This window comes from Trachinotus anak, unplaced genomic scaffold (genome assembly GCF_046630095.1).
Source record: "Trachinotus anak isolate AG129_WGS33_773 ecotype Australia unplaced genomic scaffold, CSIRO_AGI_Tana_v1 ptg000010l, whole genome shotgun sequence".
Taxonomy (NCBI): Eukaryota; Metazoa; Chordata; class Actinopteri; order Carangiformes; family Carangidae; genus Trachinotus; species Trachinotus anak.
The window spans coordinates 10,188,707-10,203,437 of NW_027273861.1; the positions used below are offsets into that span (position 1 = coordinate 10,188,707).

The 14,731-nt window shown below is 44.2% G+C and overlaps 1 protein-coding gene across 7 annotated transcripts in view; it reads right to left on the minus strand.

Annotated features, from left to right (window-relative positions):
* ncanb (neurocan b) overlaps positions 1-14,731 on the minus strand; it is a 188,225-nt gene that overhangs the window by 76,543 nt on the left and 96,951 nt on the right. For 5 of the 7 annotated variants that reach the window (XM_071487448.1, XM_071487449.1, XM_071487453.1 and 2 more), the window contains 3 exons: positions 14,388-14,726; positions 12,490-13,353; positions 6,728-7,918 (listed from right to left, as the gene is read on the minus strand). In XM_071487448.1, coding sequence (XP_071343549.1) covers positions 6,728-7,918; positions 12,490-13,353; positions 14,388-14,726 — 2,394 coding nt within the window. The remainder of the gene's footprint in view (positions 1-6,727; positions 7,919-12,489; positions 13,354-14,387; positions 14,727-14,731) is intronic. The other 2 variants (XM_071487450.1, XM_071487451.1) reach the window with 1 other exon arrangement.

Here is a 14,731-nt window from a genome sequence, read left to right on the forward strand (position 1 = left end):
TAGTTCTTCCTCCCTTCTTTGCCCTCTAAGAGGACAGACCTGCTCGGCACAGATAGAGAGGTGAAATATTCTTTCAGTAAAAGGAAGCAGATTCCTGACGTTTAATCTGATAATGCCTGAATGCTCCACTGTAACAGTTACCCAAATACCCCGTCCAGGTTAGTCTTTCTCACTCTGCACAGCCGCACAATGACTCCACACAGGGGATTATATTCCTTCTGACAGCACCCTGCCAAGATCTCTGTCTCGATCCATCCCAACCATCATTTCCCAATTGGTGGCGCACAGAGGTGATGTTGTTGGCTGCTTTATGAAACTCCACCCTCAGGGGCCCTAAAGCTGTACCTGACAATAAAAACTCACAGATAGGGATGCATCAGGGAAGAAATAAAAAAAAAAACAACAACCCTCCTCTGTGAATCACTGTCTGTGTTTTTTAATAGGGTGACATATGGCTCAGCAGAGGTCTTCTCTTATCTAGTTTACAGAGGCGGCTAAATGAAAATGACTACAATAAAATGCAATGAGGACGCCTGAATGCTCCAACAAGCAGTTGATGGTTTCATCTGCCATCTGGTTAAATGTTTTACTTTGACTAGTTTTATTCCTCATTGAGCCAGTTGGTTGGACTGTGTCTTATCCAAAGCCAAGAGGAGCGGATTGTCGGTATATTTGGCTGATATGGGAATAGCACTGATTATCGTAAAACTTCCAATCCAAAAATGCAAAGGTATGCAAAGTTAAATGTGAGAGAAAGACCACAAACGTTCTCACAACAATGCTTTATGAATATGTGAGCATAAGGCAGTGTAGTAATAAAACAAACACGTGATTAAAAAGCACATGTTGTGCTCAGGGACACAGAAAATCAGAGCTGAGCATCCACTGCTACTGTGCTACTGAAGTTACCAGAGCACTTTGGTCGGCCTCCCAACTGATCTTTAGAGGGCTGTGAGAGGAGAAAATATTCATAAAAACAACAACAACAAAACTTGTTTTTCAATTCTGCTGCAGATCTACCACCAGAAACAGTCAAAGAGAGTCAGTCATTCATCTGCCATAATGGGAGCTGTGGGTCATACAATCTAGAAAATAAAATACAGCTGCCTGTGTGGGGCTCCGAGAGACTGAATAATCACCAGGTTTTGTTGTGGCAGCAAAGATAATAAAGCATTTTTATGATGCCATAAAAATGCCTGTTTAAGACAGCTTTTCTGTGTTTTTTCAGGCTCATTGCAGAATACTAAACTCAAATTCTGATGGCGCATTAGCTTTACAAACGTTGCTGTTTGTTTCATTGACTGTTACATGTATGAATGAACATTTCAATCCCCCAAATGTCAGTGGACAGTGATTTGCTCGAGGCTTTTTCCCTGTTGTACAGACAAAAAAAAAAACACTTTTAATTTAACAGTTAAAAAATATTGCAGCGAACATTTGCCTGTCATATCGATGCTTGCTGTAACGTTTAATGACCCCACGAGGCTCAGCACTTGACTTGGTCCATTGAGAGACGTGTATCATGAGCTGCTGTGTGTACACTCATGTAAACAACACTTCCTGAAGGCTGAAAACTGCTGTGAGGAGAAATTCACCATCAGCTTTGGCATTGATGTGTGACACATCTTGACTTCCTAGAGATTGATAATGTCGGTCTGTGCTCTCTCTCCCTCCTCACTGTTCTGTTTTAATCTCTTCACTCTTCTTCTGCTCGGTTGTTCTCTCTGTGCGACTTCTGTATCATATTATATTTGCTATCGTCCATGTACGAAAAAACAATCTTAGCGTTAAAGACAAGTGAGATGAAAAATACATTTTCCATGTTCTAACGTTGTGTTCCTGTGGCAATTCTTTATTCAAAAGAATAATTTAGAACAGTTTGTTATATCAAAGCCCCTCACTTTTCTCTTCCTGAAAAATGTGAAAATGACTGATGATTCATGTTGAACTTAAGGGCAGATACATAAATTAATCTGATAAATTGATTTAATTTAAAGTGACTAGATAACCTAGTCCATCATATAAAACCGCACTTGGTCGTTAGCTTGAAGAGCAAAATCATAATGTCGTACATATTAGGTGTGTGTTCGAATTTTAGTCGGCAAGACTTCTATTTTATTCATTCATGTGGGTGCAGGTGAACAGTCCTACAGAATTTGGTGACACCACGCTCACTTCTCCCACAATGCAATCATATTCCAAGGATTTGATTGAAATCCCTCTCATAACAACACCTATATTCTGTCTCACTTGGAAATGCTTCACATTTCTGAAGTTAAAGATGCTCTAACTGCTGTTTCACTGTGAATTTAAGATGTTAGCTTTTGTTGTTTGCTTTGTTAGTTTAGCTTCTAGCCTAGCCTAGTTTACGAGCTGAGCATTTAGTCAGCCACAGTTAACATAGCTTCTCTAACTATATTACAATCATAGGTGCAGATAGAGCTAGAACAGCTTATCTGTGCTCACGTTACTAAAGATGTTATGGGCATTCCAGATAGACTTGTTGGGTACTGTGACGCTTACGAGTGTGTGGTCATGTGGCTTGGTCTGCACTCACCCCTCCCAACTGCAAACTGCCGTTTGACCCTTGCCAACCCCCATTGGTGTCCTATGTGAAAACATACTTCTTCTGCCCTTGTAAACAGAGGCAAACAACGCACATTAGTACGTAGTAGTCTCCATCACCCCAACTTCAGGTTAGCATTGCTAGCGACAGCATACTGTTTACCCAGGGCCAGAGCTCCCAACATACAGTAGAGGCTAATCTGAGGGTGCTGGCATCATGTAGGAGAATCAGGGCACCGCTGTTTTAGCCAAGAATATAGATAGGTGTTTTCAGAGAGTTTGACATTAGGGACTTTAAGCAAACTCAGTGGATTTTAATCTGCTTTGCATCATCATCATCAACAGTCAGTGATGTACACAAAAGGCTCAGTGTGATTTCTCACCACAGTCTACTTAAGCTCATTTTCAACACTTTGGTTGTTTGGTTATTCCCCTGGATAACAGGATACAAAGAGCTCAAGCTCAGAGCACAGAGCAGTGTGTAACGCTGTTTCAACCCACACCACGATGGAGCCCAGTGTCCCTCAAGGCTTTTCTTTAAGAAATCCCATTCATTTAATAAGCAGCAGCCAATAGCTCAGGATTAGATTCAGCAGCAGCGTTTGATATGGAAAAATGGTGGAATTACACCATGAAAAGAAAGAAGAAGAGAAACTTGGAGACAAGAGGCAGATAGGAGGATGACAGATTAGGCAGGGGATGGATTTAAAGGGAGGTGACTCTTTTTTAAAAGGCTGTGACGAGGATCATGCTGAGGCTGAGGAACGTACAGGGGACAGATACGGTTAGATGGCAATTGACTGCCTTGTGTTGTACCACATTGGAGTTCAAGAGGCTATCAAAACATTATGCCAGGGAGACTCATAACAATGACCAGAGGAGTAATAAAAGACATAAAGTCAGGGAGACGGGGAGCGAGGGAGATGGAAAAAAAAGCCAGTAAGGCAGAGACAGAAATGAGAGAGAGAAAGATGGATAGAGAAAAAAAGATGGGCGACACAGGGAGGGAGAGGCAGGAAAATCAATAGACTTCTATATGCAGAATTGAGAATGTGCCCTCTTGCTGCTCCAGACAGCCTATCCGAGGTCTCCAGCAGCCAGCACACAAACTGAACATCTATCCACAGACCCATACTGATAATATGCCACCCCAGCCTATCCCTGTCTCCATTTATCTCCTCCTTTCACCCTCCACCCCCCAAACACACACACACACGCACGCACGCACGCACGCACGCACGCACGCACGCACGCACACACACACACACACACACACTTCAATCTACTGTCTCTTCTCCTCCAAATTTAACTCTCTAATTTGGTTGAGGGCTGGCTGCTGTGTTATTGATGTTGCCAGAGGTCTGATCCATCTTGAGCCCAGGACAAGGCTTTAGTCAAGATGGCTATAACTCAGAGGTATCCTGTACTCTGTTTGCCAGAGTATCAGACTGGCATTGGTAATTTAAAGGCTGGACAGACAGCCGACATCACTGTATCCGCCCGCCTTGCTTCGTCACTTGAAAAGGCTGCGAGCCAGCACTCTGAACCATTTGGTAAATTTCCACGCTTGTTGGGATTCAATGGACTGAAAACCACTTTTGCAGCTAGTTTGCAGTGTTACAAACTTCCATAAATAGTGTCTTTAGGATTATACAATATGGAAATGGGGATGTAATTAAAAAAGAAATAAAATAAAATGTGTTTACTTTCTCATAGTGTTCACACTGGAGGATTAAGACATATTCCGTGTGTGTGTTTGTGTGTGTTTGTGTGTGTGTGTGTGTGTGTCATGATGCGACATGTGGGTTGGATTATCTTGGTTTACTCCTGAGCAAGACTGGCATGCTGTTGTTTCTTCACATATATTTATTTCTTTCTGTGTGTGTATGTCCACCCATCTGTGTGGGTTTAGCTGGAGGCCAGAGGGATGGCGAATTGGAAAAGCTGGATGTGGTATTATATACCAGTGTCTTATCACTCTGATATATGGCCAAATAGGACGCAGGGGGGCTGAGACTGTTCTGATAATACACAATGAATGAAGACTGGAGGGAAGTAGAGGAACGTGAAGAAAGAGAGAAGGAAAGGAAAGAAGGTAAGGAGGGACAATATGTTCTCTGGAGGCCCATGGGACTGTATTAGTGTGGTCTCTGATCATTGATTAAAGAGGTTTATGTACTCCTACCCACAGCATTGTGGAGGACACTTTCACCTCTCTCCCCCTCTTCCTCTGCCCCCTTCCCCCTATTCTTCCTCCCCTGTCCATCCTCCCGCCCTTTCACTCCTCTCTGTCTTTATCTCTCTGCTTTAGTGGGCTGCTGCTGTAATTTCCTCAGTACTATACCTGACAACGGCAAAAGGTCAAACAGAAGGAGGGGTCTCATCCGTCTAATCGCTTAACAAGAGCAGGGCCCACTCACTCCATTCAAATGTCACCGGATCAGTAATACTGATTACAATAAAAAAAAAAAGTGCCCTTTACTGACTGTTTTCTTTGAATTTTTTTATATAATAAACAGCAGGATGATACAGCGAGTATGAAGATCACCATTTGATCTGAAGAATGAAAGAAAGAAACAAAGTGTGCTTGAGTTTTCTTTTAATCAATCTCAAGTACTTACACGTTCAATGAATAAAATGACTAAGTGAGGGTTCATGGTCATGATCTACAGGAAGCACTCAGAAAATCTAAAATATACCGAATACACCACCTGAAGGCCCTTTGCACTGCTATTGGTTTGCTGCTGTGCTTTCTATTGAAACCACAGTTCATGGTAGAAATGCAAGGCTCCCCACCTCACATTCCCCTGCAAACTAGAAAATAACACTCGATCAGAGAAAGAAACACTACTCGGAAAATGGTCACCACTGGTGGAGGATGCGTGTAATTGGAGGCAAATGAAGTGGTGAGGTAAAAAAAAGAAGAGTATGACTATTCAAAATGATAGAAAATGGAGGGAGTTTTACAGTTGTAAAAACTGTATCACAAAAGGTTTTTGCCACTTCTCGACAGAATGAAGTGACTGTCTGAATGTTTCCTCTGACTGAGGTGTTAACATTAGAAAAAAGCTGCCTAAAAAAGTTGTTAACATGATCATTAGTGGCATGACAGGCTTCATGTAAATACCGCTATTGAATCCCTACAGCGCTGACCTGTCCATATGATGACTCATGAAGAAAAGTTTTAAAACTGCACTTTGCTGAGCAGAATGACTAATGATCTGACTCATAAGTTTAAAAATGTGTTTTCAAACCCCAGAAAATACCAGACACACTGAGGTGAGGATGAACGAGTGGCATTAGTTAAGCAGAAACACAGAATAAAAACTGCAGTTCTCCCAGACAGGCACATTAAACATTAAGGAAACACATTTTGATTGTCGAGTTTACAAATTTAGACGAGGAAGAGACGAGTGGCCCCAGGATTACAGCTTTTGTTATGTTAATTTACTCTGCCACAGGAGCAAGTCCACTAACTGTCAAAAGAACCAGCACGATGAGACAAACAGCACAGACTCTGATATTAGTGTGAACAACAAGTTCAGGGACAGAGAGCGAGAGAAGAAAGTTGAGCTGAACGCAAAGTGAACATGAACAAACTAGAAAATGAGAAAGAAGAACAGACCGCAGTCAATTACGAGTCCTATCTTGTAGTTTGTGTCTACATTGATTTGTTGGGGACTAGGATCTCTGCCTCTCCCCAGTTCACCTAATTGCACTCACTCTGACCCACTAATTACTTCACTGAGACCTAGCTGGTCTCACCTCAGTGCACTGCCTCGCTGTGTGGAGCTGCCTCTGCACCAATGTGGGAGGAGGGGATGGAGAGAGAAAGAGCATGTGAAGAACAAGCCTGAATAAAGAATGCATGGTGTATGTCAGAGTAACATCGAGAGGGGAGATGTAGAATGAAACGACAAGAGACAGAGTAAGGAAATAGAGGCTGTGAACTCAGGTGGACGGCATGCAGCAGTGTTAACATACTGCTGTTACTGTACCATATGTCACCTCAGGATGGCGATGACATGAATGATGTTTCTGGCTCTGACTGAGCTGCATATTACATTAAATAAATCACCCTTGATGAGGTAATCGCTCATAATCATGACGATAATGATGACAGGGAAGTTCATTCATCAGAAACACCAGGGAGCTTACATACCTGACGGGATGAGACCAAAGGCCCAGTTGGGTACGAGAACGCCGAAAGGGTTGTTTGTGTCTTTGTTGTCTGTCTCCCCATTTTCATGTTCCTCTGATTTTTGGCTCACGCCTTTGAAAGGTGTCCACCGACTTCCCACCACGAAAGATTCAGACACTGCAGACCTGGACTCCATTTCTGTGGCGCCAACTTTGGAGTCGGATGCAAGGGTGGTCAACTGAGTGACGCCCGTCGTCATCTGAGATCCCACACTGGGTGCTGGAGTAGCTTGATGCTCCTGCAGGGTGGCTGCACTTGTTGTTTTTTCCTTCTCCTCCTGAACCCATGAAATGGAGATAGATGGCTCCTCTGTGGAGGAATTTTCTGTGGTGGTAGCATCCGTCCTCTGTGTGTCTCTAGTGGTCAGAAGCTCCGGTGTGGTCACCTCAGAGGTTGTCAGCACCTCCATCAAGGCTTCGGGTGTAGAAGTCACCACCTCCTCTCTGCCTGCGCCGTTGCTGTCCTTCTTAAAAACAGGAGTAAACCCTGAATTCGAGCTACCCTCTCCTCTGTGTGACGAGGCAGAGGAGAGGTTGTCAGTAGGCCGGTGGACGTAGAGGATCTCTCCCCTGGCCTCCTCTGCTGTGGCTGGCTCTGCGGAGTCCTGAGGGGGGGTGGTAGGCTGTTCCACTAGCTGCCACTGGGACAGAGTAGTGTGCTCAGCCACAGTCACAAGCTCACTTTGGCTGAGTGAAGACTCTGTTTCAGCACTCACTTTGACTTTGCCGCTGTTTAAGGTGTTGACTTTCACTCCGAACCCACCAGGAAAGTTGCTCCCCTCTCCACTCCCCTCTATCTCCTTCTCTTCCCCTGGTGTGGCTCTAGTTGCTGATGGGGTAGTGGTAGCGTCTTCTCTGTCCTGGTCCTTGCCCTCGCCTGAATAATTTTCTGGGTTGTCCTGTCGGAGGAAGGTGGGAAGGGTCATCACCTCAAGGGGCCCTGCTTTGGCTTCCATGGGCTCCCAGGTGGGACGTTTACCCACATAGGCCACGCTCCCAGGGGAGCCTAGTTTGGAGCTACGCATGGACTTGATGGCCCACCGAAACTGGCTGCTGGGGCCGGGAGGGGGGCCTCCTCTGGGACCCTGAGGACCAGATATGTTGACATGCTCACTGGGAGACGATCTCTCATCAGGACTTGATGCAGTGAATTCTACAGGGAACGAAGAGACAGAAGAGACTAATTAATACGATTTAATTATCGGGGGCGGGGGTGGGTTTAATTTTATGGAAGTGGAATAAGCAATAATAAACTCGGGCCTGGCTTACATGAGCCCAGTGACACTCCTATAGGGAAAGAAGATACATGAAAATGTGTCTAGAGTCTGCTGCGTACAGCGCTGCATGCACAGTGTGGTGTGTATTCACCAGTGTGGGTTTTAGTCATGTGTGGACTATGCCAGTGATTTGTTTTGACCGTGTATGTTCTTTTTTCTGTGCACATGGCAAACCACTTTCTGTTTGGGATAATAAAATTAATCAACTCACTGCAGATAGTGTGTATTAAATCTAGACCACATCCTTTGGGATAGTGTCCCCACTGGTCATGGATCTTACCATGAAACAGAAAAGTACTAGAAGGTTTAAAGCCCCAGGATACTTGGTGACAAAAAACACCCCAAAACAAAACAAACAAACAAACAAAAAACACTCTTAGGTATTTTTTTGGGTATTATTTATTAAGAATTTAACACTCAAAAACTCAGCTGGTCTTTTGCATTCTCAAGACTGTGTGTATGTGATTTGGTCAAATTAGATTGACAGCCCCAAAACTGGCATCAGATATTAATCCAACTCAGTCCATCCAGTTCAAATCAGTGATTAGATCACAAACACAAATACAAAAACCACTATGAAATGAAATGACCACAATTGTTCTAGCACACACAAAAGGTTCACATAGGAGCCTAACACTCATCCTGATAACCTGATTAAGAATATTCAACAATTCAGGGCCATTAATTCAGACCCAGATGTGTGTCTTGCCACTGCAATGTTTTTAATCATTTTGTTTTTCAGATAGAAGAACCGATGATTTGAGCCCAAATCGAACAAAAACAGTCCTTGACCTTAACGATCCAACTTTCTCTCGGATATGTTTATTTCCCGTGGGACTTTATTTCGCCTAAAGTTTTCTTCTCAGGCAGCTCTTACTCCTCGGCTGTCTTAATCCTGATAACCCTCAAAAAACAGCAATTTCTTGCTGCGGCTGTGCAAGTTTTACTCATTCCTTCAACTGCTCGCTAAATAACCCGGAAACTGAATTACCACAGCAGGGCACGTTACATCCCCCCCATTGTCCTCATCTTCCCCACACTGCTCCATCACAACTTTTTCTGTATTAATTCCACAAAATTTCCCCACAGCCTGTGCAATATTATGTCTGATAGACTCATATTGTTGAAGTCTGGTAAAAAGTTTATAGACTTAAGCTAACCTTCCTTGGTTGTGTATGTAGTGAAGTGGAAGGAGCTGTAAGTGGTCAGTGGTTCTGATCAGTGTGGCGATTGGAGTTTCAGGAGTTTATAGACAAAGAAAGGGGCAACTGCTTGTGGAAGCCCAAACACACATATAAGCGCACAGATGCAGACACACACCAAAAGGATGTAAGAACATATTCAGAGCAATTTCATACTTCCCTTCCCTGTCCCTGTTTTCTTTTTCCCTGTGGATTCTTTTACTCAAACAACCTCCTGCTGGAATACATTTGCCTGCGGTGAGAGAAGCCATGTGGAAAAACGCAGGAGCACTTTCAACACGATAAGCAAATGACTTGCTCCAAAACAAGCTCCATCTAGACCTGTTTATTTAGATGAAGTGGTCCACTGTACCTTATCAGCTTACGGCTTTGAACCAGACTCTCTCCACACCATCAATAATTCATACTGTCTGCATGTGTGACTCACGGATGGTGTGTGTATGTGTGTGTTTGTGTTTTTAGAGCAGCAGTGCAGTTGTGTAACTGAGAGGCCCGGCTAGTGTCGCTCAGCTCAGTTTTTTCCGTCCTCAGTTCAGTTAACATGACTCAAAACCCAGCACAACAAATTACCACGAGAGGGAGAACATATACAAATATGTCCACGCATAAAGTATTAAGATGTATGTAAATTATTCATAAGGTCTGCTGTTGCCTTACGCCGAAGTGCGGTTTATGAGCCTGAGGTTCATTTCCATACGAGCCATGTACACCAGCTTAATTGTCCTATTAATAATCCAAATAGCTAATTACATACTTTTACTACACACACTGATGAAAGTGAGAATAATTAAACACATTAATCTGGTTTGATCATCTATGTAATGACCCATGTAATAAATAAAATGAGACAATTAGGCGTAGGTTTGGGTGATTTCATGGCGCTGCTCAGAGCACGGTTAAAGTTCAGCTCTGCTGCTCCAAGTCTGTTTGGTGGAAGAACCACAAACACAAACAAACTTATAATAAACCCCATTCAGACGGTAATAGTGTGCTTCCACTGTGAGTGGTTCTGCTGTGTTGACTCCTCTTTACTGGAGTAAACGGCTGAGAGACTCCCTCGGGTCAGACAGAAATGATATTAAATTGTGAGAGTGGAGGCTGACAATGAGAGAGACGGAAAGAGCAAGAGAGAGAGAGAGAGGTGGCACCAGTGCCACCTCAGCCCATCTGCAGATATGGCATCTAATAACATTGAGGACATGTTACTGCATGGCCATGTGAATCATGTCTGGAGCATCTCTATTTAGTGTCAGGGTACAGACCCCACTGTCTTCTATCACTTAAATTCAGTCTGGGTTGACAAGACTGGTGTGAAGCAGACGTGCATCTCTTTGACAGACAGTCAGGACCTGCATGTGGAGCTCATTCTAATTCTACATGCACTTATTGGATACAGATCACTCCAACAAGAGTTTGAGAATGTAATATTTAATCCAATGTTCAAATTATTTTCATTTGCAGGGGAAATGATGGAAGCTATCTCTCTCCATTTAGGGACCTTTTTTCTCCAATTTTCAAAATACAGTAATTTGATTCAATATTTAAAGTCTAGTCTTGGATGAGCCGTGTGCAGTGCAAAGCTTTGCATCCCCCTCATTCAAAGAGGCAACATGGCACCATCAATAACTAAGGAGTGCTGAGATTCAAGGGATAGCCTGCGGTGTGCAATCACAGAGTTAATTCACCTCACTGATGCTAGTTTAAGAAGAGACATCAGTTCGGCAGCTTTCCATCAACAGGCAACATTAAAGGCAGAAACATCCCCCCTTCTCCCCCACTTTTTTTATCTTCCACTTTCTTCCCTCTTCCTCTGTCCTCTCATCCCTCTCTTGTACAGCTCATCCTCGCTGTAGTGATCATTACCACCTACCTTCAGAGAGCCGGGGCTTAATTGGCAGAGACATAGATGGAGGTGAGAGCGAACGGCAGACAGCCCAACCTCCACGTTAATTGGATACAGCTGTGAATAATGCATACCGTGTAATGCTTGGATTTTCATTAATACCTTGGGGGGGTGGCATCGGATTTCAGGTAGCACAGCAGTGAGTATTTATATTAATAAAGCCCGTGAATGCTAGGTGGGAAAAGCCTAGCACCTTTATTGAATCATTCTTCTGGCTGTCTGCAGTAGAGTGTTCGCCTTACTTTGTATCCTCGCCTTTTAGCTGATGCCAAGGACGTGTTATTTGTGGTGGCCATTAAAAGAAAAACTGCCTTCTCCCACCCAAGGGTGCAATAGACTTCTTGGTTTCTATACGGTGCATTTCTCCACTGTGCTGTAATGTGGCATGACTGTGGGTGCCTTGCTTCAGTATGTTATTGGTCCAGCATCCTTCCGGTCATGAGCCATTCTTCTAATCTTTAGTCTACCTTTACCCCTGAAGTTATAAACTAGAGGAAGTGATTTCGAGGTCGGGTGCTTTCGAGAAACCATGAGCTGAAAATGGTGACCTGGTGACCTTTTCTAACCGCCGCGGTGTTGTACCGCACCATTCCTGAGGGTAATTCCCTCTGCTGAGGATGTTACTTGTCTGACAGGGCGTCTAGGTTATACAGCACTCACACATGCAGCACACACACACATTCACACACACACACACACACACACTAACACACTGAGAATAACAATAGAGCCCTGCATTTGTGAGGCCTTCTCACACTCCCCCAGAGCATTTCTCTCTGTCTCAGCACAGAGTCCTTAAACTTCCCTCCATGTCTGGTCAAGTTGCAATGTTTTTCTCATCAGTTTCTGCTTCGTTCTACATGAACAACTTATATGTGAGCTAACCTTTTATAGAAACACAAAGGATTAAAATTCCAGCTTAGCTGTTACTCTTTCTGACAGCCTGTGCTGTAAACAAAGCACTCTGTCAATAAATATGAGAATGAAGGCAGAACAGTCTCCACTCCACTACATTTTGCATTACTGTATGTGGTATGCCCCTTTTGTTTGTTTGCAATTACTGTTTAATTAAATTTACAGCAATACTTCAAATTGCCCTGCAGAGGAATATATTATAGCATACTCAAGGGACAAGTAGAGAGAGTGGAATGGAGAGGCAGAGACTGCCTGACATAAACAGATCCTATATTCACCAGTGACATTTAGATGCACCACGCCTCCATCTAGAATGAGACTTTTTCAGTTCATCCCTGTATTATTTCAATTTGACACTTGGTTATTCGTTTTAAAGGTTAAAGGTGAACCCTAAATACACAAATGAAAATCATTGTTGAGCTCTTACCGTTAACAGTGGACAGAGGCTTGTCAGTGGATGTGCTGGTGACTCGTTCTCCTGGCTCAGTGCTGGTGTCGTTGTTCCCTGTGTTTCGGACAGCAGGCACTAATCGGATCAACGGCATCACCTCTTTCTCCTGCTCAGACAGACCTTCCACTGGACTCTGTAGTCCACTGGTAGGAGCCCTGAAGGAAAAACTGCCACTCCTGTGCTCCATGATGGCGTTGTCCATGCTGCCCTTCTTTCTGCTGGCTTTGGGTAAACTCAGGTTTCTGCTGGCTAAGTCACTCTGCGTCTGGTTCTCTCCTGCTTTTTCCACAGGCACTGAAAGTGACTTTTCTGTCTTTTCACCTCCAGTCCAGTACCTTAAGGGTCTCATAAGAGTGTTCACAAATTCAACCAACACGCTGTTACCGGTCTGTGGTTGGGGAGTTGAAAAAGCTATGGAGGATAATGTTGGGGTGTCAGATCCAAAATAGCTGCCATCTTCTTCCTCATGAGCAGAGCCCCCATGATTTTCCAGGTTCTCAAGGTCAGAAAGGCCCATAGTGTTGCTGCTCTGTGGGCCATCAGTCTCCTCCTGGCTAGATTGGCTGTTTCTAAGACCATCCTGTCCATCTTTCCAACCTTCCTCGGGCTGTAAGTGGATGACTACATGCTCCTCAGAAATCTCAGAGGAGTTGCTGATTCCAGCGATGGAGGGCACTCCTGCTTTGTCCAAGTCGACCAAGCCAGTCCAGGTGGAAGTCTTGGGAAAAACAGCACTGTGCTGGGCTTCAGTGGCTGGGGAGACGGCCTGTGCTGCTGGGTTGACGTTGGTCTGGTGTAAAGCCTGCGACTCTGCAGCCTGAACCCCCGCTGGCTGGTGGGCTGCAACACACAACAACCACATTTCACCAAAAGCAACTGGGCTAGTTTTCACTTGACTAGCTTTATCTGCTGCTGCACAACACACCGCTTGACCTCACTTTTCCTCTCCCTTTCTGCTGCAGTACACCTGTTATTGCCATTGAAACTAGATTACATTCAGAGCATGCTTAAAGGTTTTGGAGTGACAATTTTATCACATGCAAATGATTTTTTTTCCACTAAACCCAAATGTATTGTGTTCATGTCATATCAATGAGATTGTATTGACAATATTATTTACACAGACCAAATCTGTGTGTCTACATACATATGACCATTTTTATCTTTTAGCTATCTGAAAGATTAGTTTTAAATAATAACATAAACGTGCATACAACATTATTGGTGCAATGAAGAGGTTCATCTATCAGCTGTTTGTTTTGACAGGCACACTGCTGCTCTGCTCTCATGTTGTTCTTGTTTACTTAAAATGATTGGATTATGCAGTTGTTTCACTTCAATGAAAATTTTATAAGCTGTCACTGTGAAAGATGAAAATGTCATTCTTTCCTTTTTTCCCATATCTGTGGAAATATCATTTTTAAATATCATTCTGTAGTCTGCTACAATCAATGCAAGGCGGACAAACAAAAATAAGCTCCAAAGCTAAATCAGGGTTTGCTAGATCATGAAATGCACAGTATCAATGAACAGATTAGTGCGGGGGTAAGGTCAGTGCTCTGTGAAGATGAAACTTACTTATTCCTGTCCCAGTTGGCACATGATAAAAGGGCAAGGTCATACACAGTAACTGCAAAGCCCAGCTGGACTTATTCATGCTTCCTCTCTCTCTCTCTCTCTCAGGCTTCACCACACTCACCATGTAAACCCTCAAATCCACCAGGGGGGTATGCAAATGTCACACATCCTCTTCACAACTACTTCATGTGTGACATAAACATCACATGCTAATTAAAATCCAGAACGGAAAGCGTTCTGGTTTTTAACCCCATCCCCATCCCCATCCCCTCCCCTGTCGTTGCCATGGCAATTACCAGGATGATGGCACACCAAGTCTGTCACCACGGAGCTCGCAGTACCTCGGTAGCAGTAGGCATCGAACAGGGCCGTGGTGTCGGGGAAGCCGGTGCGGTTGGGGTTGTTGTAGACGGTCCGCACCCCGGGCTCGTCTCCGCCGCAGTTCTTCCGTGGGACGTTGATGGGGTAGCGGACGCTGCCGTCAGCCAGCCAGCCGGGATCACACTGGTCCAGACCGGCCTGCCAGGCGAGGTACAGCTGCCCGACGGTAGCCAGCTGGGCTCCGAGGGAGTGGCAGTGGGTGGAGGCTGTGGCCAGGCCCAGCTTCTCCGGCACTGAGGAGTGGAAGACCTCGCCTAGG